At 40.8% G+C, this 23,280-nt stretch overlaps 1 protein-coding gene across 2 annotated transcripts in view; it reads left to right on the top strand.

The window, feature by feature from the left end:
* Positions 1 to 23,280, top strand: part of LOC138261028 (metalloproteinase inhibitor 1-like) — a 76,492-nt gene that overhangs the window by 40,983 nt on the left and 12,229 nt on the right. Inside the window, exon 5 of one of the 2 annotated variants that reach the window (XM_069209642.1) lies at positions 2,437 to 11,553. The exons of the other annotated variant lie outside the window; for it this stretch is intronic. Coding sequence (XP_069065743.1) covers positions 2,437 to 2,607 — 171 coding nt within the window. The 3' untranslated portion in view covers positions 2,608 to 11,553. Of the gene's footprint in view, positions 1 to 2,436; positions 11,554 to 23,280 lie in introns of those variants that run through there. 2 annotated transcript variants of the gene reach the window in all.

Here is a 23,280-nt window from a genome sequence, read left to right as displayed (position 1 = left end):
TTGAAGGGCACGGATTCAATGTTTCGCACAGACGCCGCGATTCCCGACTTCGCGTCTCGGCTTGTTTTCACTCTTCACCAAAGTCTGGCGCAGCTGGTGTCGGCTTGTTGGGAACGAGTCCGTCACGACGCCGTGTTAACATCTCATCAAAGCATTTTTTGTTTCTAAGCGCTATTTTTGAGTTTAATCTTTAAAAATTCATAACTTAACTTGTGTATGTCAGATTTTTGTCGTTTTGGTCTTGTTTTGTTTAGATAAATATTTCCTATTTTTCTAAACCGGTGTTGTGTCATTTTGTAGTGTTTACATGAAGTTACTGTGTGTGTTGGTACAAATACTTTACACCTAGCGCTCTGAAGTTAAGCCTACTGCTCTGCCAAGCTACCAAGCGGGTAAGCAGGGGTTAGCTGAGGGTGATTCTCTTTTACCCTGACTAGAGTGAGGGTCCTTGCTTGAACAGGGGGTAACCTGACTGTCAACCAAAGACCCCATTTCTAACAAAGCCCTTTATAGTGGGCCGAAGCTGCAGGCAAGAAAGACCAGACCCCCTCCTAAAATGGCGGCTCTAGTTAGAACAAGCAGGAGGGTGGAAATTGGCCATTTCAGTGAGGAGAGTAGTGTCAAAATGCCACTGAACACGGGCATGTAAAAACAGGTTAAAATATCAGTAAAACAATCTCAGTAGTAAAAGGTAAATAAGCAGCACCAGGGTTATACAAAATTCGTTAGTGAAGGTCAAAATACCTTTAGCCTAGTGATCCCTCATTTGTCCCTGCATAGTGATCTTCATGTGTTTTTTGATCCAATAAAACTGGCTGAGCATGCTATTTCCTATTTCAGGCAAAACAACTCGCAATAGCTGTATTTAGCTTCCAAATGTGAATTCTAGCCACTTGCTATGCCCACACCTAAGCAACCTTGCTGGTGCAGCACTGTCTACTCTGATCCATATATGAGGACAAAAATTAAAATGTTAAAAAGAAAGGAATACATAAAAAATGTAGGGCCGGTCCTCATGACATCTTGGTGGTCAGACCGCCAGGGTACCACCGTCTCCACCTATCGGTCATTTGACGGGTTGATGGCGTGTGCAGGTAGCAATCAGCCAGAGTGGCGCTGCGTACTGACTACCACCTGGTTCTCCGCCAGCCTCTAAATGGCAGTTTTAGTGCCATGAAAAGGTTGTCGGAGAACAGGTGCAGGGGGCCACAAGGGGGACCCTGCAGTGCCCATGCACTTGGCATGGGCAATGCAGTGGGCAAACTGCCCAGCACCCTCGCAATGCTCACTGTCTGCTGTGCAGGCAGTGAGCATTGCATGGGTGCTGGTGCCCCCTGTGGGCGGCAGCATTGCCGCCAGCTTGATTACAAGCAGGCAACAATGCTACCGCCACTTTCCCGCTGGGCTGAAGGCAGAGACCTTGGTCTCTACCCGTCAGCCCAGGGGAAAGTCATAATTCTCCTGATAGGGAGGTAGACAGTAAAGCGGAAACCTCCCTGTTGGAAGTTAGGCGGACGGGTCTTCCTGTCCGCCTAAATCATAATCAGGCCCTTAATTTTATATTAGGACTAAACAGTTCATCACAAATTATCTTTTTTGTGCAGTATAGGTCCCACAGACAACTGGCAGTGAAACAAAATGAGCGGCCAGATATTGTAAGCTGATTAGCAGACACAAACCCTGTGATTTACTAAATCACAGAATTTTTGACCACCAAATGGCCTTTTACCATGTTCTAAGCCCATGTTGCTGTTCAGTAAGTGCTTGCAGAATTGCAAAATGAGGTTAGAAATGCATACCAAATTGCAACATGTAAGGATCGTGTTTAGGACATCCCTTCCAAATTGCAATTTGGAGTGCTGTATATGAATGGTGTGTGACCACATTTGTCATTGCAAACCATTGATGGGGTTTGGACTCCCTTGGTAAGTGTAAAAAAAAGTATTTCAAAAATAATATTATATATACTTTTTTGTTAATTCAGCCTGTGTCCTACGAGCAAAATGGGCTGCATTTAAAAAATAAAAAACTATTTTCAAAAAGAAGTCACAGACACGGCCCAACAGGCCACCATCCCTGTAACGGCCTTTAATCGTAGTGAGTCACAATTTGTCTACCTCATTATTATTCATGCTGTTGGACAGACCGCCACCGACTCTGGATGATGATTTTGTTATGCAAGCTAATAGTATGAAAGTTGGTTTGCAAAATCTCAGTGGGTTTACAAAAACTCAGAGCGTAATTTGTGACCACTTTTTGCAAATCCAATATTAGTATGTTTGGCCCAGATTCTTTGAGTCATATAAAACCTTTTAAAATGTTGTTTTAAAATAATTGTAATCAGAAGAGTTATTTTGCTAAGTTTTACTCAAAATTGCACATGTAGTTAACTCAGTTTCTTCTTAATGAAGGTGGTTTCCGTTTTCATTCTTTTAGATCTGCTTTCAATGGGATTGCTATGGTGAATCAAGAAATTACTGCATATTAGATGGAACCAATCCATGGGATATCCACCCAGATGCAGAGGAAATTGGCACAGAACTATATGATCAAATGTGTGAACACAATGTGAATGGTGAATGCACTTGGCAGCCAGTTTACGCCTAGCTCTCAACCTCATCCACATCATAGAGTAAAGGAAACAGAGTAGCATAGCTCACTTGCATGTCATGGAAGTTAATAATCTAATCAGGAAGCAATTCAAATACCCGCAAACTACCTTAGTCAAATACCACCAAAGCCTCCTCAAGCTTGCACATCAAATTTGTATTTGGATCGATCAGTTCTCTAGAGAGGCCTGGGTAGAGAAACAGCAGTGTGTGCAAAGAAAAAGGTGAGCTTGTTAGAATATATAATATGGTGAATTGCAGTGAGTTCTCAGTGAGTAAAGAACTCACTGTAATGTTCTTTAAGCTGCTCCAAGATGAAAGAAAGATGCCACAGACGTAATCCAATATGAGTTTATTCCAATGACAGAGGTCCCATCCAAACAGCATCCAACTGCCAGCTCAACTCACAGCCTCCTCTCCTACCTCACAGTTCTATGACCTCACCCAGTTCTACACTACTCCTCAAGGTTCTCTTACTATCCTCTCATGCATACTACACACCTCCCCCTTTTATCAACTAACAATAATAACTAAAAATAAAAAACCAAACATTAATAACTAAAAATTAAACAAAAATTACTATATACATTTGTTCAATAATAAGCATGAAGAAAATAACATTGCTACAACATATGTTCTAATTAACAAAATTGACCAAACTATCATTAATAGTGTTCCTAAACCTATTACATCTGAGAACCACCACCCGATTAAGATTCCACATCTTAGAATCTTCTGTTCTTACCGCATTGTTGAACACTTTAACTACTCTTATAGGCTTAGACTTATTCATGCCTCTCCCTTTGTTCAAAGGTCCCCGAATAAGTACCCAATCACCTACTTTAACTTTAGTTGTTTGTGTTGACTTTCTTGAATCAAAATACTTTTTCCGAGCTTCTATTTTCTTTTGCTCCCCCTCTCTCCAACATCCATCTGACAAAATCACACCTGTCCTTGACTCCATATCATTCACCCACCTGGGAGACAACAAGGTATTAGGGTGTCTGGCTCTGAGTAATTCAAATGGTGTTTTACCTGTAGTGGAGTGAGGTGAGACCCTGTAAGCCTCAACCCTTTTCGTCACTTCTTTCCTCCAATTCAATCCACTACCCTTGGCCAGCGCTATAGTCTCCTTCAATACCCTATTGAAACGCTCTACCATACCGTTGGTTTCGGGATGATAAAACGCACACTTCTTGTGCCGTATGGAACAGTCCGCTAAAAATTGTTCCATCTCCCTCGACACCAACTGCACACCATTGTCAGTGAGGATAACTTTGGGAAAACCCTCTCTGCCAAACACTTCTTTCAAAAAACCAATGACATGCTTTGTCTCAATGCCCCTGGTAAATTTAATCTCCGGCCACCTTGAGAAAACATCCACCAGCACGAGGAGATATACATCACAACCCTCTCCACGAATAGGTCCTAAAATATCAAGCGCAACTTCCTCCCACGGTTGAGTGGGACGATCTCTAATCTCCATGGGTTGGACCCTGGGTTTGATAGATTTCTCGCTCATAACACACTGCATACACTCTCTAATGATCCTCTCTACCTGACTGTCCATTCCTGGCCACCAGTATGTCAAACGCAATCTTCCTTTGGTTTTTGAAACACCTTGATGACCCGAGTGGGCAAGAGAAATAAGCTCCTGTCTCAACGTGATGGGAGGAATTAGTCTTGTACCCCTAAACAACAGACCATCTCTACTTGACAATTCCCCTCTCACATGCCAAAACTTCTGCGTCTCCAAACTCCCTTCATTTCTGTTTTTCCAACCTCTCTCTACCAAGGAAAGTATTTCAACCATTGTGCAATCTAATTCACATTCTCTCCTCCATCTCTCCTTAGTCACAACACTGTCATCAAACCCACTTCCTTCAATTTCACATACCATCTCATCATCCAAATCCTCTTCACTCCCTTCTGCCAACTGGTTATCTTTTGTCAAGCGTACCAGCCTTGATAATGTGTCAGCCACCCTATTTTGCGCTCCAGGAATGTATCTAATCTCAAAATCAAAGTCCTGTAATGATACTACCCACTTCGTGATCCTACTTGATATCGCATCAATTCCTTTCCTTTTAAAGATCTCACAAAGGGGTTTATGATCTGTTCTAACCTCAAACTTGGTGCCCCACAGCAAGTTCTTGAGCTTTTTCACAGCCCAGTGTACTGCTAAAGCTTCCTTCTCTATTACTGAGTAGTTCAACTCAGCATTTCTTAGAGCTCGCGACAAAAACAAAACCACTTGCTCAGACTTATGATCACCTTGTTGCAGAACAGCTCCAAGACCTTTCGCACTGGCATCAGTGATCAAAACTGATGAAAGATTAGGATTAAAATTCTTCAATTTGGGAGCCTTAACTAACTCCTCTTTAATTCCTTTAAATTCACTTTCACACTCCTCACTCCATACAAACTCTACTCCTTTCCGTAATAATCTCCTCATATTCACACACAATTCCGCAAAATTCTTGATAAATTTCCCATAATACTCAGCCATCCCAATGAACTTCATCAGTTCCTCTTTATTAAGTGGTGACTGTAACTTCTTAATGGTATCTACCAGTTCTTTCTTTGGTGATATACCTGCTCCAGTGATCGTATGTCCCAAATACTCAATGGAGTCCCTTTGAAATTTACACTTCTCCATTTTAACGGTCAAACCACACTCTCCCAGCCTCTCCAAGACTCCCAATACTCTTCTTTCATGCTCAGAACTATTTTTCCCAAATACCAAGACATCGTCTTGGTAAATTCTAACACCCTCCAAATCCTTCAAAACTTTCTCCAACATCCTTTGAAAGACCGAGGCTGCAGATATCAACCCAAATGGTAACCTGGTGTTCCTAAATGTTCCAAATGGAGTGATAAAAGCAGTGAGATCTTTAGATTGTTCAGTTAATCTAATCTGATGATATGCCGACGTCAGATCTATTGTAGAAAACACTTTTGCTCCTTGCAATAACATCAACATATCTGAAATGTTTGGCAAAGGATATCTATCTACAATCACTTGTTTGTTTAACTCTCTCAAGTCCACACATAAGCGAAGACTCCCATTTGGTTTCCTGGCTGCAACCACTGGTGCCAACCATTCAGTTCCCTCGACTTCTTCGATGATCCCTTCCTTCTGAAGTCTCCCGAGTTCCAATTTCATTTCTTCCCGCAAAGCTACTGGTACACCACGAACTTTGCTGCATACTGGTTTTGCTCCTTCTTTGAGGCGAATATGATGCACATAGTGTCGAAGACACCCCAGTTTATTTTGAAAAATCACAGGAACTCTCAATTTGAGTTTTTCCACAAAATCAACATTACCTGTGGTTTGTTGAGCAGTAGCCCCTCCAGATTCCACAATCTCATTCACCCCCACTTGATCTCTAATTTTCACAGGGGGGTCATTATTTGGATCAAGTATCACGTCCAAATCTTTCTGATGGAACCAACTCAGAACACAGTCCCCCTTTTTGGATACATAAATCTTCGCATTAGTATATTTGTGTTTATATTGAAGTATACCCCAAAAATACCCATGCAGCTTAATAGGTTGTCCACCATATGCATGAGGCGTTATATCTGGTTTACATAACTTTACTTTGTCTTTGAGTTTTCCCAAATACAACTCTTTTGAAATGATGGTTATCTTTGCTCCAGAATCGAACAGAACCTTAGTTCTTTCACCATCCACCAAAACTTCATCAACAGGTCCTTTTCTTCTCTCTCCTCCAATCTGAAGGACAATCTGGCCACATTCGAATTCGTCCCCATCATTGGTGTCTGAATCATTATTGACACCATATACACTATTTTTTGATTTGCACACACTAGCAAAATGCCCTTTCTTTTTACACAAGTTGCAAACCACCTTAATTGCCGTGCAGTTCTTATCATTCGCCATGTGACCCTGCTTGCCACAACGAAAACACTTCCCTTGAAAAATAGTTCTCTTTTCCTTCCTATAATTCTGCTTTGCTGGAATCTCTCGTTTGTCCTTTACCAGTTGTACCTCTTCCCTCTTGTCCTCTTCCTTCTTTATTGTTTTAACACACATCAGTGAGTGTTCAATTTTCTTGGCTAACACTAAGACTTCATCCAATGATGGATCATCCTTTTGCCAAATTTCCTCCCTAACTCTTTCTATGTTACAGCCCAACATAAACTGATCTCTTATCCTCTCCTCTGACAAAGGTCCAAACTTGCAAGATGAAGCCAATTTTCTAAGGGCTGTAACATACCCTTCCACAGTTTCACACTCTTCTTGATTCCTCCTGCCAAAATGATATCTTTCTAGTATAGTACTAATTTTTGGAATGTAATGTCTATCAAGTTTTTCTAGGCAAATCTCATATTCATTTAGGTTCTCATCAAAAATGTCCGGAAGATTATCAAACACTTCCTGACCCTCTGAACCTAAACTATGTAAAAGTAGCGCAGTCTTCCTTTCAATGCTTAAAGATGCGGCACACACCTTTGCATATCTCTCAAAAACCTTCTTCCACTTTTGCCATTTAATAGGTGGTTCTCCTGGCATGGCCAAAAAAAAAGAAGGTGCAGTGACATTCTGCATCATGAAGAACTTCCTGTTTGAAAGAAACTGCAGCTTCCAAAGCAGCCTCCAAAAGTCTTTTACTGGGACAACACGGTTGAAAAACAAAGACTCACAAATTAGGAATGTATTCCTAATTTGTTTACTAATTCACAGAGTAAATCGTGAATTATTATCCCTTTCCGACTACTATCTGCTTTGTTTGTGGTATTCACTGCACTCTGGAATTTCATGTCAGGTTACTCCTTAGATCCTTGTAGAACCCAGTAGACACTCCGCTTATAGCTACAGCTATAAAAAAATACAGACGATGCAGCTGGCGCACAGTTCAGTTGAAGTCAATATCTTGTTTCGGCTTCTGTTTTATGCACATCGAGAAAGCGGAGTGGCACGCGTATTACATCTCCCTGGAAACGCACGCAGCACAGCTGACGCGCGGCATGCTCCAAATATTCATGGAATGCACGCGGCTCAGCTGACACGCGCCTGGAGCTAAACAGTTTCCATGGCGATGGACGCGAGACAGCCGGCACGCATCCAACTGCCGGCTCCAGCCAAAAAACGTCAAAAATTGTTTTAAATGGACGCGCTTACAGAAAAAAACATGTAAAACTTCCTTGAAAGCGGAAAGACGCTCACCGTTCTTTGTTCCTTGTTGCTTGTTCCTTGTTGAGACCTCTGTTCCCCTTTTTACGATGGAATGATGGAGGCACAGGGTTAAAAAATCTCTGATCCCACCTCGTCGCCAGTGTAATGTTCTTTAAGCTGCTCCAAGATGAAAGAAAGATGCCACAGACGTAATCCAATATGAGTTTATTCCAATGACAGAGGTCCCATCCAAACAGCATCCAACTGCCAGCTCAACTCACAGCCTCCTCTCCTACCTCACAGTTCTATGACCTCACCCAGTTCTACACTACTCCTCAAGGTTCTCTTACTATCCTCTCATGCATACTACACTCACCCATTTACTTTTCTCCATTATTTCAACTTTCTACATTTGCAATCCCAGTCTGAAGCTCATCATAGTAAGGTCTAGTTCCTGAAATGGAAATACAGATATGTGAGTACTTACCAAACCTTGGGTACACTGAAGCCCTGGTACTCCTCAATGAAAAGCACTACACCCCTATCGAGAAGTGCCAGTATCCTCCATATTAAATTAAAGATGTGCTCAGTACCTGATAAATCTTGCCCACATAAAACACTTGTAATGTCACTAAGTTCACTGACATTCTAAGGGCCTCATTATGAGTGTGGTGGCCTTCAGACAGTCCCACCTTCAGGCAGTCCCACCTCCATTACAACCTTGTCGGACTGCCTAAAGACCCCTGTCACCACCTGGACAATTGTTCCCAACTGGCTGACAGTGGTCTGAGTTGTACTCAGCCACGGCGGCGCTGTGCTGATCACAACTAAGCTTTCCGCCAGCCTTTTCATGGGAGTCACCCTTCCATGGAAAGGCTGGTTTAAAGCTAGTGCTGGGGACCAAAGGGGGGCCCTGCACTTCCCATACCCATGCCATGAGCAGTGCAAGGGCCCCCATGCCCAGCTTTGCAGACAATGTGCATTTCGAAGGAGCTGTTGTGCGTTGGTATTGGCCTCCACTTCCTTAAGGGAGCCAAGACAAATACCATAGCATTGTTCCCGCCGGTCAGCCCAGAGGGAGCGTCGATTTACAATGTTCCCACCGGTCAGGCCAGAGGGAACATTGTAATATGAAAAGGGGGGACGCCACTGGCATTGCAGTGGCATCCTCCTCGTGGCACTGGCGTCCCATTACACATATTAGGTGAGATAAGGAAAAGATCATAGATCTGTATGGACTGGATGAGCAGATTTGAGGACAGATTATTAGCAGATTATTTGATCATAAATTGTGATCAATTTAGTTCATAAAAAAATGGCATAAATCGAAATGATAATAAATACATTGAAGACAGATCCTTATAACAAGTGGTGAGATTAGACTCCGACAGCATAACAATTTCAACTCTTTTTTCATAGGTATAACTGTTCACATTCAATGTAAGAAAATTAACATTAATCATCTACATACATATATTGATTCTTCTCCTTCCTTTCCAACTGTTAAATGGAGATTTATCACAATTCTTTTCACTTTTCTTTTTTCTGTATCCAACTTCCACCATGCTCCGCAGTCTTCCTTTTAGTGAATCACTGCTCTCAGAAAAGCAGGGAGTCACATCCTGGTCCCTTCTCTGTCTCTATGAAATTCCTATTGAAGATCTTGATCATGCAATAGAACGTCTGTCAAAATGACTAAGACCCTCAGCCCTGTAGTAAATCCCAAAACACATGATATACCACATATCCTTGTTCACCACTCCCCCACGTTTTTAACCTTTCTGTTGACCACTGAAATTCGCACATTTTTTAAGATGGCCTGTACATTTTAATCTCTACAAGTACTTGAGTCTCTGCTCTACAATCTAGAAATCTGAATGGTGTATGCTGCATGCACTTTAATGGAACTAGCTCCCAAAGCTTTATCTGACACCATGTTTGACTTTTTGTTCTTTATTCAGTGTACAGAGTATAAACATAAAAGATACAATAGACATAAAAACATATTAAAACAATATGAATAAAAAGAAGAAAAAAAATTATCATTAAATGGCAAGGCAAGATACAGATGCTAAGCATGACATTATGCAAGGAATATTTTATTTCTCACCACCCAACCAGTCCAAAACCCATAAGTATTATTACCCAGAGGAAAGAAGCATTCATGTAAAATATAAAATATTTAATAAACAGTCCTGCTAAAATATTGAGCTATCCGAAGTCCCTATCCCCCATGATAAAGTGAGTTGTACAAGTATAGGCGCAAATAGTTTGAGGGTATCCGGTAGGTTCTAATGGATGATTCTTGCGCAAAAATATTATATTTGTAACCAAAGTGTTACGGGGTCGCATTTTATTTCCCAAACTTTTTTCTCAAACAAACAACAGTAAATAAATACTTATATACCATCAAACAAATATATTCTGTTTGAAGGAGCTGCACATAAAATCCTGATGTCCTGACAGTCTGACCATCGTCTCCACTGGGAAAATAGTTCCTGACGGTCCGCGCTGCCTGGCTGATTACAACTCAGCTTTCCGCCAGCCTTCTAATGGTGGGGTCCCTGCCAGGAAAAGGCTGGCAGAAAGCCAGTGTCAAGGGCCCCAGGGAGGCCCCTGCACTGCCCGTGCCCATGGGAAGTGCAGGGATTTCTTACCCAGCACCGTTAGAATGCACATTCCAAGGGGGCTGTGTGCTATGTTATTGGCCTTGGCTCTCTTATATTTTAGCACTTATCCCACTGGGCAGCCTGGCGGGAACTGCATACTACAATCTTCCCGGCAGAAACCCCAGTGGCACAATGTAATACGCTCTGGGGGGGTACTCCGCCATGGTGGTGGCATCCTCCCCGCGAGCTTGGGAGACCTGCGCTATTGTGGCGGTCCGACCACCCTGTCCTTGGTGGTCCGACTGCCTGATTCTGAGCAAAGCGGTCAGACCTCTGGCACCACCAGCCCTGGAAATGCCACGGCTGTGGAGTCTGCTGTGGTCATTTTTGGCGGTGTCGGCATTGGGACCGCTGTGGGTTTTACGACCTGCCTGATTGCTGACCTGCCCATGGTAGGGACTCTGTCATGAACAAGTTCGCAGAAAAGCAGGTAATCGGCCCAGAACAAGTGCCACAGGGAGAATGCCCACATATAGGGTGAAGTAGGGGCCCATGTGGGGCCCCTCCTATGCCTGTGACATCTGTAGGTGTACTGCCCCATGCACGATGTGGTGCATGGGAACAGTGCGCCCAACATGCTGGCAGCCGGGTAGTATGGCCAGCTTCAGCTGTAGGCTTGCTCCCGTAGCAAATCCAAACCACCACTGTGCCTCCCCCTGCAAACCCATCGCCAGCCCCATGAGGAACTCGTAATCTGGCAGTCGGGGACTATCAGCCTGTTGACTTTCAGGAGACCGCCACCTTGGCAGTCTGGTGCTCCCACCGCCAAACTCGTAATCAGGCCCTAAGAGAGGTCTCACTGCTCTAAATCTGACTTCTTAGTAGAGTGTACTTCAAAGTCTGAGTCTTAGGCTAAGGTGGTAGACACTGAAATACACTTCAACCACCTCACTTTTGCTTTACTCCTAGGGTTCTCTTCTAAGGAAGAGGAGATCTTTTGATTGACGGATCTAATTTTTCTTCCTCTGTTGAGACTGGGTATCCATCTTAAGATTCTCTCCCCATGTGGCTTTTAGTCTGCAGGAATTAAGGCCCAGATGTACAAAGCATTTTTCTAGTCGCAAACGGGCCAATTCACAGAATCGGCCCGTTTGCGACTAGGAAAATGCTTTTTGGCATGTACAAAGCCCAAACTGCGATTCAGTAACTGAATTACAATTTCAGTTTTGCGATTCAGTATTAGGAAGGGGCGTGTCCAGGGCGTTCCTTCCTATACTGAATCTAAATGGTATGTATGATTGTTTTGTGACCCTGAATTCGGTTGCAAAACAATCACAGTTAGCACCAATTTCAAATTGGTGCTAACCCATTCACAAAGGGGAAGAGGTCCCTAAGGGACCTCTTCCCCTTTGTGAATGCATATGAAAATGTTTTTTAAGAGCAGGCAATTTTTTTCTTTTTAAACGCAGCCTGTTTTCCTTTAAGGAAAGCGGGATGCGCTTAAGAAAAAAAAGATTGCTTTATTTAAAAGCAATCATAGACAAGGCACCCTGCTGACACCAGCAGGCCACCATCCCTGTGATTTTTGCGATTCCCGGTGTGTCCCAAATTGAGACCTCCCTTATTAATATGAATATGGCAGGTCTAATTGCGACCCACCGGGAATCGCAATTCCAAATATTCATACATGTCGCCCTTACTCTCTGAGCAGGAATAACGGGAGACTGCAATGTTAAGGTGATGCTTGTTAGATCCCACGTCATAAATGGTGTTACTTTTTATTGCTTTCTCCATATACAGGTTATTCCACTGGTGCTTCTAGAAATTAGTTGGGTGCTCTGAATTATCAGGATTGAAAACGCTGTGCCCCAGGTTTGTTTGCCTATTAATAGTTTTCCCACTTTAACAACCTCCTCTTTAGCCAAAGCTGAGTCAGTTACAAGAGTGTCCCACCATACTAGCAAAGTTTTATTATCGACCTGCGCTTCACTCATCTACACATTAAACAACATATGATAAAGGTAAGTAGATGCTAAGTAGAGAATAGTAAAGGAATAAGCAATAAAGTCTACCTCTGGGCTTTGATACTCCTTTTCAGCCTCTTTTTTACCTCAGTAACTCCAAAACTTCACCTTTTGCCTCACCATCCAAGGCAGGACAGTTTCTACAGTTTCTCTGTCAAAAGCAGGGACATAGCTAAGTCAGTAGGATTCAGGGGAGGCGTCTCAATCTCAAATTTTCCAATAAGAAAAGAAGGGGGCCGCAGGTAGGAGAAGTAAGATGACTGAGGTTTGGGATGAACATTTGCATGAGGAACAGGATCAGTACTAATTTGCTTTAGGTAAGCCTCTAACTAGAGTGGCACAATAAAAATACTACCATGAGCAATTGCCAATGGTTACATTATTTGAATGCATTCATCCCATCACTTTTTGAGCATTTGAATGCCAGTAGTATGTCTGGAAATTTGAGATTGGTGCAGCTTTTCAAGCCTATTACTGCAAATGGTTGTGAATTCCAAAAAGTAGTACTTTTGCACCTATTGAAGGAGTACTTCTATGGCCACAGATTTACTACTTTTTTGGTAAACAGGTCACTATATATATTTATTATCCCAATCCACAAAATGAACAAGTTAAAACCACTTAGTGAAATGAGAACCGCCCGAAAAACTGACACAGACATCTTAGACCCAACTCAGGGCTCCCACACCCAATTATCAATCCAAGAATGCATTTAAAGGGTTTCAAACCCCATCAACCCCCACTGAAGCCTCGCCTGTGCCTATCCAACATGGGTTTGTTAGTGCATCTTGGGAACTTATGACTATGGTCAGATAAAAGACTATGGGCCTGATTCTAACTTTGGAGGACGGTGTTAAACCGTCCCAAAAGTGGCGGATATACCACCTACCGTATTACGAGTCCATTATATCCTATGGAACTCGTAATACGGTTGGTGGTATATCCGCCACTTTTGGGACGGTTTAACACCGTCCTCCAAAGTTAGAATCAGGCCCTATGACCTTAGTTTTTTACTGCACGCAGTCTTCTTCGTCTCTGCTACCAGAAGCCTTGATTTTAGAGTTGGCAAATAAGTGCACATGGGTAAGGCTCTATGTTTTGATGTACTAAGCCTGAGTTGCAAAGAGAGGAAAGCGTGTATGCAAATTAACAGAGCAAACCAAACAAGAGCCAAGTCATGGAACTGGCTTGGCTTTAAGAGTACTTACAGGAAGAGAGCCATGAAAATGTTTGCCATGTAAATCGTGCAACAAACAATATATTAAAATATAACATAATCTATTCAAAATTAAAAAAAAGTGGATTCCTTCAAAATGCAGAAGCACTTCACCTTAGTACATCAGATTATAGTGCTGCATTAAAAGTGATAGTTTTTAGCAATATTAATGGCTCGCCCCTAACAAAAATGTTAATAGTGAACTCAAGTATTTAAAATTGTGCATATATGTAATAAATAAGAAGCAGACTCTGTGAAATAAAAATATTTGCTTAGGATCACATAATCTGGACAAGCAGGGAAACCGGTATGTATTCCAGGTTATCTTGTTTCATATTTTGAACCAGATACCAGATCGCTATCTGTCTTTCTCTCTGTCTGTTGGTTACATCAAAGGTCTTTCACTCTTGGCCCACAACCACAAAAACCAACACAGAAATAGCAAACCCAACTTGGTGCCCCAGACCCAACTATTAGGCCAAGAATGCATATATTAGGAGGGTGTCACACCCCATACATCCCATATCAAACTATGCCCCACCCCCACAACAGTTTCTTTGTTAGATTATTTTGCCTTTCTCGACCTTTAACAGGATGCACCTTTAGACCTGATGCTAAGAAATGACTGCACATCTATCTATCTATCTATCTAGCTTGACAAATGAAAATGCTACACTCCCAGAGGTTTTAGTATTTCCAAGTTTGTAATGACAAGGTGTTTTTTCGAGATGCAGCTGCTTTGTCATTCAAATTGTGGAAATACTAAAACCTCAAGGAGTGCAGCGTTTTTGTCAAGATAATTGTTTGGGAGAGTGGTTTATCTCTGACGCTTCCACTGACAGCAAGTGCAAGGCGCCAACTGACAGCATTGGTGGACAAATTATATATATATATATATATATATATATATATTGAAACACTATGGTGGGTTCTGTTTGTCATTATAGCTTCCTTCTTTTTTAATCATTGATGAACATTTTCATAATTAGCTGTTCATTATGGATTGTGATGATTTCTAGTAGTACTTAAAGCACTTCAATAAAAATCTTTAATAAACAATTGCCATGGTTCTCATATTTTCCTCATTGTCATGAACTGGGATTTGCTGTCAATATGTGATGGGAGGATTTGCACACACCTTAGAAATGCGAGGCTCAACATTTTAGATGATCTAATGGAAGAGAGTGACCTCTGAAGTTGTGTCATTTTGTCTAATTTCCGCTGTTTTTGTGAACTGCGGTATTTAAAAAAAAAGTCACACCTATCTAGCAGGTACAGAAAGTAGCTAAGGATCGTGTACTAGCAAGTCAGCCTTATTTTTAAATAGCACCTCTTTTTAAGATCAAATTGCGTTGTGTATGCTGTGTACAGTTAGTGCACAGTAAACCGTTTCAGCAGCAGAGATGCTAGGGGGTAACCAAGAGATACTACCAATAAATACTTCCAAAGCCAGTAGCTAGGTTTTAGTCCTGGGAAGAGTGCAGAAATCTCAAGAAAAGCACTGGACAACAAGACTGTGGCAGCCTGCAAAGGGGCCTGCTCTACTGATGACTGCGGTGACTGTGTGCAGTGCATTGTGTGGTGATGGAGGCATGTGATCTCAAAGTCAATGGGTTGTAGCCATGATGCATTGCTATAAAAGATTATAAGGCTGTGAGTCTTTTGAAATTGTATTTTTGGTCTTCATTAAGGCTGGTCTTCATATTTTTGCTGGTTGTAGAACTCTTGCAGTTTAACCTGCTAACCAGAAGTAGCCTGCTCCCCACTTTAAACATGGTTGAATTCACTTTTTCATGATTGGCAAATTTCCTTTGTCTGTACGTCCCTATCTATGGTGTTGAAAGCGCACCCAGGACCTAGAAGTTAAACACCACTTTTGGACTGGTGCATGTACAGTACTGGCCACTACAGTGGTAATAAGTACTAACATGGCTACATGCCTACCCTTTGTAACCTGACAGCTGCATTGTACAACCTGCATGGTGACCTGCTAAAATAATCCTTTTTTGACAGGTAAAAACCTCCCTTTTAAATATTAGTATGTCATTCCTATGTGATCTTTGTATTCCACAAAGCTGGATGCATGGTAATTGACAGTGAAAAATGTAGAATATTAATTTTACCACGTTGCTACAAGAGCAAGGACCAAACTTTTATTTTCACTGTGGCAGGCCTAGTTGCCCTTTGTAGAAACCTGGAGTACAGATTAAAATTATAATACTCCATTTCAGGAACGGGACTAAAACAAAAATAATTTAAAACTATTTTAGTAGTTATTACAAATCCAATTTAGTGGCATGGGAGCAGCAACCGTTCCCCAATATTCAGGACCTCCCAAAATTAAGAACACTCCAAAATTTAACTCAAGAAGTTCTGCTTCACAGGTTGATCTTGCTTTAAATGCACGCTCACTGGCATTAACACAGCAGAGTATAAATTAATTGGGACCACTAAATAACTGTGTTCTATATAGGGGAAAAGATAAATGGCTTTATTAAGACAGTCTCTATGTCAAGCAGTACAGAATAAAAGCCATAAAAGTCTTAATGCAAAATTATACAAGGAAGTTAAAACAGAAATAATTCTAAGTCTCAAATGAGAAGCGAAATCAATAAGAAATTGGGCAGCATTTCACACAGAAAAGGCAAAAGGTCTGGCTTACCCCCAGAATCATGGAATTTTTATACATAATTCTTGCATAGGAAATGAGAAGAAATGTAGTCTCATTGTGGTGTGATTAGAATTAACAACGTATTTGTCAAATCAGAAATGATATCAATGAAAGGGATATTAGCACTAGTCTCTTCTAGGAAAAATATTGGGCTTCATTCGTGTCACTTCCATCTGGAAATGTCCTAACTAGAATGCAACATTTCAACAATGTAATTATACACCATTAAATAGAAACGAGAATGACAGAAAGCCGACAGCGAAAGGGGCCTTCAAATGTTGCTAGCATAAGAACACTAGAAAGTTCATTAACAATACAAGCACAAAGTAAAATTCTGTTACATCAGATTGTTTTTCAAACTGGATTTTAGTAGTAAATGTGGGAGGACACTGATGATTTTCCTAAGGAACACCCACAAACATGCCAAGTCCTCAACGCTGAGCCACATTTAGTGTGACAGAAAAATTTCAACATCTTGAAAATGCCCTGACACGTGGCATTTTGGACCTGTTTGCAGTAAGGTGGATATGAACTAATGAAAAAGTGGGTCAATTGAATAGAAAGTGCCTTTTTGGAATATCCAGGTATTGCGAGACACTAGCCTCAGCTTCATCATATGGTGCAAGCTGTGTGGAGTTCCTTAATGCAAATCAAGGGTGTGAAGTGATAAAGCTGGTCCTCCATTCCTCCTTAATGTTTAATAAACTACCTGATAATTAAGTAGCAATGGGATTTGACCAGGAAATATATTAGACAATCCTTAAATAATGAGATGGAAAGGCTATAAACCTTACCATCCCTGCGTTATTGCTACACTAAAGAATGAACAGATTATAAATGTATGGCAATAGTAGCAATGGTTCATAGAGAGTCAAAGTAGAAAGGTTATGTTTTGGAACATTTAACAATGTAAGGGAAGGTTGAGAGCAGAAAAGTTGGCTAGTGGATCATAATGCCACTCCAAATCAAGATACGTATGAAATGATGGACTTAAGTGATGTTGATTAGGGGGGTGTGTCCTCTCTTTGCTCAACCTTAAACTAGTAAGTCAGAACACTCCTGACTTAAAAAGGTTATAAAGATAAGGAAAATTAAATGCACTTTTGCCAGATAATGATTCAACGTGTATTCAATATTCCTGGCTGTGTGGGGGAGGCGAAGACATTTTAAGAGTTTTCACAAATAAACATTCAAGGGCATCCATCAGGAGGTTTGGTAAAATTAGTATACATTACAATAGCAAGGTATATAAAACCCCTTCTCTCAAGATGTAATTGGATCCAAATATGCAAAAAATATGTATGTCAGAATTCAGCTAACTTGTAATGCCTTGTCGTCATGAATGTGTATGAACACATGTGTGGAAGATCGTACAACAAGAATCAAGTCTTTCACTTTTTAGAAGATCTGCAGAACTATATGAAGGTCAACTCCAAAGAATGGATTTTGTTAGGTATTGATTTCAATGTGAAGATTAATCCAATTTATATTCTATACAATGAGATACTTGATGTCTCTAATATTGCAAAGGTGACTTTCCTGTTCAATAGTTATTCCAAGATGGACAAGAACCGGTGAGAGGTGATACAAAATCTAGTATTTGCTTGCTTGGCCAGGTGCTTTCCATGTGATGTGTCAGCAGCCCAAACCTTCCAAGTAGGCTCACAAAAATGTCCAGCTGATTACATATTTGTTCCTATATGATATTTTAACGTATTTGATGAATTTCTTGTACTTTCAGTAGATGAAAGCAACCATTAGCCAATAAAAGCATGTTTCCAGTTGGGGATCATAAGGGATAGGGATAAGGTGTTGAAAGCTGAGGTCAGTTGTCCTAGAAGGGTACTAACTAGGATTGAGGATAGAGAATTGGAAATGGTTCCAACTCTCCAAGTACAGTAGAAAGTGGAAAAACTGAAGTTACAGAATTCTGAGCTAATGAAATGGTATAATGGGATAAATGCAAAAGTTGTGAATTGTATAAGAGCTGAATGTAAGAAAATTCGTAATTGATCCATAAAAAATTCAGATGGGCAGTGGGCAAAAGATGGTTCACCCGAGAATATAAAAAATGAAAGAGTATGTTAAAAAACATTCAAGTGTCAGAGGAGAGTACATGAGGGTTTGATAGAAAGTGAGGTCCATCAGCTCATGTTAAGAGTATGAAAAATTACTAGTGGAGAACAAATGTTTATAGGTGAGACTGGGAGGATTTCCTTCAACCTATCTCCTCAAACGACATAACGAAAGTTTGGAAATTGGTGCATGATGGGATGGGTAATAATGTTTCTTTAAAAGACTGTGTGATAGCGGAAGCATTTTGGACAAAAGATTAAGATGATACCTATTCTAAGGATTATATATTGCTTACTTTAGATGCCTACCAGGTGGATAGATTGCACTTAAGCAGCATTAGTGTGAAATCCATCGTAAAAGGAAGAAAGCATCTCTTTCTGACAACAGTGCATTCTAGTTCATCTACCAGCTATTATGCTAAAGACAAATATGGACTGGTGGTGTGTGATCCCTTTCAGGGTATTTAGAGTAATAACATTAAGGTGCTCAATACCAGTAAACTGTAAAGGTGCAATCATTAAACTTGTATTTTAAAAAAGGGGCTGGCCTCTGACACCAATAATTTTAGACTGATTAGTTTGATGGATGTGTGGATGAAAGTTTAACTGGAAATTGTTTCTTAGAAGGTTGAAGAAATGGGCTGATGAGAAGTCACTGATCCCAATTGAGCAGGGAGGTTTTAAGAAAGGGCACTCTACGACGGACCATCGTTTTAGTGTATCATCAATTTCCAGTAAGGAAATTTTTGTGATGGAAAGTTTGTTTGTAGTTTTGTAGATTTCCAGGTGGGTTTTGACCTCTCAAACCAAAAGATATTTTGGGTCAACTCAGAAATGCTCAAAATCCAAAGAGGGTTCCTATGTATCCTAAAGGAACTACTTAAAAGGAGCTGGACAGCAATGTAACTGGACAAGGACAGCAGTCTTTCAGAAAAGAAGGAAATACGGAACTGTCTGTAGCAGGGCTGTGTATTAGCCCTGACATTATTGGCACTTTATTTATAGGATTTGCCAAATGTCTTGTTGGGGTCTGTGTCCTGTTCTCCTAAATGGGAGACACACATGTGTCTTGTCTGCTGTATGCTGATGATCTCGTAATTATGGACATAACTTGAATAGGCCTTCAAAGAAACTTGGTGTATTTTGTGGTTACTGTGCAGATAACACAACCTGTACTGGTATTTGGGCACAAGACAAAAGAATTCAAATGATATCTGGGAATGTCAAAGATTGATTGAGTGAATATGTATCGTTTCCGGGGCATGCATTTTTCATTTAACATGAGCTGGAAATGTCATTGTGAAATGGTGAGGGCAGATGCCATTCCAATATTAAAGTGCTTATGTAAGTTCAGGAGAGAGTATGTTGGGCCAGGTCTTGGACCGGTGTTAACATCATTCAAAGCTATGGTCCAAACCAAACTCCTATATGGCACCATGTTTTGAGTGGGATGAAGAACTGAGAAAGAGTAGAAAGGCAATGTTTAAATCAGTTTTGAATTTTCCTATTTCGGAGATAAGGTTGGAGGTTGGCCTGACTTCTTGGTTCTGTCTTTCGAAAAGGCTTACATTACGATTCTGGAATAGGCTTCCAGTATCAGGTGAACATAGGACATCATTGTATTGGAAAGAGGATATTGTAAGAAATGAATTTAAGTGGGCTGTGAAGCTGAGAGCATTTGATAGGTGTAAAACATAATTTTGCTCTGAACTCTCTCTTTGTCACAGTACTGGTAAAAACTCTCAAAAAGTGAAATGCACTTTATAATGGACACAAATTCTAGGTAAAGGGACTTTGGGCCTGATTCTAACTTTGGAGGACGGTGTTAAACCGTCCCAAAAGTGGCGGATATACCACCTACCGTATTACGAGTCCATTATATCCTATGGAACTCGTAATACGGTAGGTGGTATATCCGCCACTTTTGGGACGGTTTAACACCGTCCTCCAAAGTTAGAATCAGGCCCTTTGTGTATATCTTGATGAAGAAGTCCACCAGTCAGATATTGGACTCATGAAAAAATAACATAATATTTGCCTAGTTATCATCCTTTGCCAATTCTGAAAAGTGGCATGACCTTTTTAGATTCAGAATCAGACTTTATCCCTTTTACTCCCATATTGAGATGCAAAGGGGCTAATAGAGAATAGATGTGCTTGCAACAGTGGGTTGGAAAGAAAATGGCTGAATCCTCATATTTTATTGGGTTGATTATATTTAATAAAGGAAAAGAAGTGTTAGATCCCCATTTTAAGAAAATATGCCATAAAAATGTGATTTCATTTGGAATTCTTAGATGTGGTTTGTGCAATAGGGTGGTTTTTATTGAAAAGTAAGAGAAAACTCTACTTCAAGGCTTACTGTCCAGGCTGGTATTTATTTTTTGATAGACCAAGGTCTAAACAAACATATTTCCTGAACTGATAAAAACCTAAAACTAATGAAAAAGAGTAGGGTTGACCTCTGGAACTTTTTACACATTGATTAGGGAGTGCCCACGAGTCATTCCCATTCACAAGCTAGTGCCAGGCATAAATGTTGCACCAACACACCACTTACTGGATCTTCAGAAGATCAGAAGATGACTGGACCTGCAGTCTTTCACTGAGAGGAGTACTGAAAGCCCTTCTCACTCTTTTTCACAGGACAAAGAAGTAGACTCCAAGGGGCCGTTTAATAACTTCCTGTGTGGCTACAGGAAGACAACGAGCTGGAAGAGGTCTTCTTCTGGAAGTACTCAGCTGACCAGTGGCAACTGGATTGAACCCTGTGGTTGGCCTGTGCCTAGCACCTTTATAGTCTTTAAGTGCCTCCCCTGAGGTCCCGGGAGCTTCATAAGTGTACTGCTGTGGTTGAGTGGGACATTATTTGATGCATTGCTATGCAGCAAGGCCCCTTCCGGCACAAAAACATTGCTTAGGTGTGTTTAAGTGTGCTAAGTGTACACAGTGCAGCACACAAGGAAAATAATGGGGAGAAATACAATTATTTCTTCTCTCTGCACCTCTATTTGGATGGAATAGCATTTTGATGCATTCCCAGATTCTCTTGCCTTGGTAAATCTGAGAATGTGCCAAAATACCTGGGTGATTGCGTTGAAGCACACACTCTCCACCCATGTAACGCCTTCTTGGTGCAGAATACCCAGACCCGCCAACTCACACGGTGCCACTATGTTTTACAAGATATTGGCTCCCCTGGTGAGGAGCCAATGTCACACAATGGCAGGGAAAACAAGCTGGAAAGCACTGTAATAAGGCCTTCAACTGCTGACCTCCATTAAGGGGTGTGAAAACATCCCAGGAATTGGCAAAAACCCCAGCAAACTTTTGTTTTGTTTTTTAGGGGCGGGGACTTGGGGTCAGGTTGGGGGCAAAAGTGTCTGTTAGGTACGTCTCAGTATGAGGCTCCGTCCCCTCTTCTCAGTTGACAGGTCTGGAGTAACATAAGACAGGGACTTGTTCTGCTCTGCATTACTCCAGAGGTTGTCTTGTGTGGCTAGGTCAATCAAACTTAAGGATTGCGCTGCCCTTACGCCACACTGCATGACATAAGGGGAATGAATTTCTATGATAATTCTGGCCTTAAGTACGAAGATTAAATCTTTCGCTGGGAAGAACCTGGTTGGTGTGTCCAGCCCAGGTTCAATACAGTTTGCATGAAATTGCACCCATGTCCCAGTATACAATGAACATTGACTATTATTCATGTCTGGAGCTTTTCTGTGCTACTTCTACTTACCATTTATTTACCATTTATTTAATTGTTATTAGCCTATCCGGCCTTAACAATAATCACACAATAGATATCAATCCCTCGAACTCAATAAAAATCACATTAAATAAAACATCTCAATAAAAGGAACAATGCTTGAATTTTTGGTTTAACATGTGCCAAAATGTATCCAATTTACCATGCATTATCGTAAAACCTGATTTGACCATAATTTACATAAAAACTTAACTTATTCTAGAAAAACATTATGAGTCTAATATTTAAAATGTCTTATTATGGGACGAGTCATTTGGGGCCTTGCATTGCCTTCCAGCCATTTAATAAAAGCCCGAGGCCTAACCCAGTTTACACTACCCTGCACCGATTTCCCAAGCTAAATAGGTACGGGATAACATAGGCTATTGTGCCTGTGCTACTTCTACTTAAAACTTTCAAAATGAATATCCAGTTGCTCTTATTGAATTTTTGTCATTTTGGTGTCATTTGGTTTGATACATTTTTCTCTAATTTTCTTGTTTGGTTTGGAAGTTTGGCATTTTGACTTGCTCATGGTGTTTGGTTCTGCATAAAAGCTGTGGGTGTGCTGCCACCTGCAAAATCCTCACAACAAAGGCAGGCCCAGGTTGCGGGGATCAGGAAAGATGTTAACCTCAAATTCTATGAGGTAATGTGTCCCAAAAGCAAGATTCAAAACAGCAGTTTAAAATATATTGAACAAAATACTGATTCAGAAGGGAGGTTGAGATCAGGAATTTTACAAAATGTGACAGTTTATTACAATTAAAAGTATAATAAAGAAATTAGAAACATGTAGATGCAGCATTTAATAAATCAAAGCACGCAGATGGCAATTGCCATGAAGGCTCTCAGTTAAGGAAAAATACAATAATGAACAAAATCAGTCCCAAATATGCAACAAATCAATAGAAAAGTGGGGAACATCCCTTGTAGAAACCACAAAGGTCATCAAAGAATTTTGCTCACGCCCAGATTTGAGGGATTACAGATCCAATTTCAGAACAGAAAATTCTGAAAACAGCAAAGTCAGCATGGTGTGAACATTGTTATAACAAATCACAACTTGTATTCTTGAAACATCACAAAACAATCACCTTAACACTAACCCACTATATGAATATTGATTTGTCCCTTCTATCCTAAAGGTGTCAGAACAAACTAGTTACAAAAGAACAGAAA

This window comes from Pleurodeles waltl, chromosome 10 (genome assembly GCF_031143425.1).
Source record: "Pleurodeles waltl isolate 20211129_DDA chromosome 10, aPleWal1.hap1.20221129, whole genome shotgun sequence".
Lineage (NCBI taxonomy): Eukaryota > Metazoa > Chordata > Amphibia > Caudata > Salamandridae > Pleurodeles > Pleurodeles waltl.
This window is presented reverse-complemented; position numbering and strand designations above follow the sequence as displayed.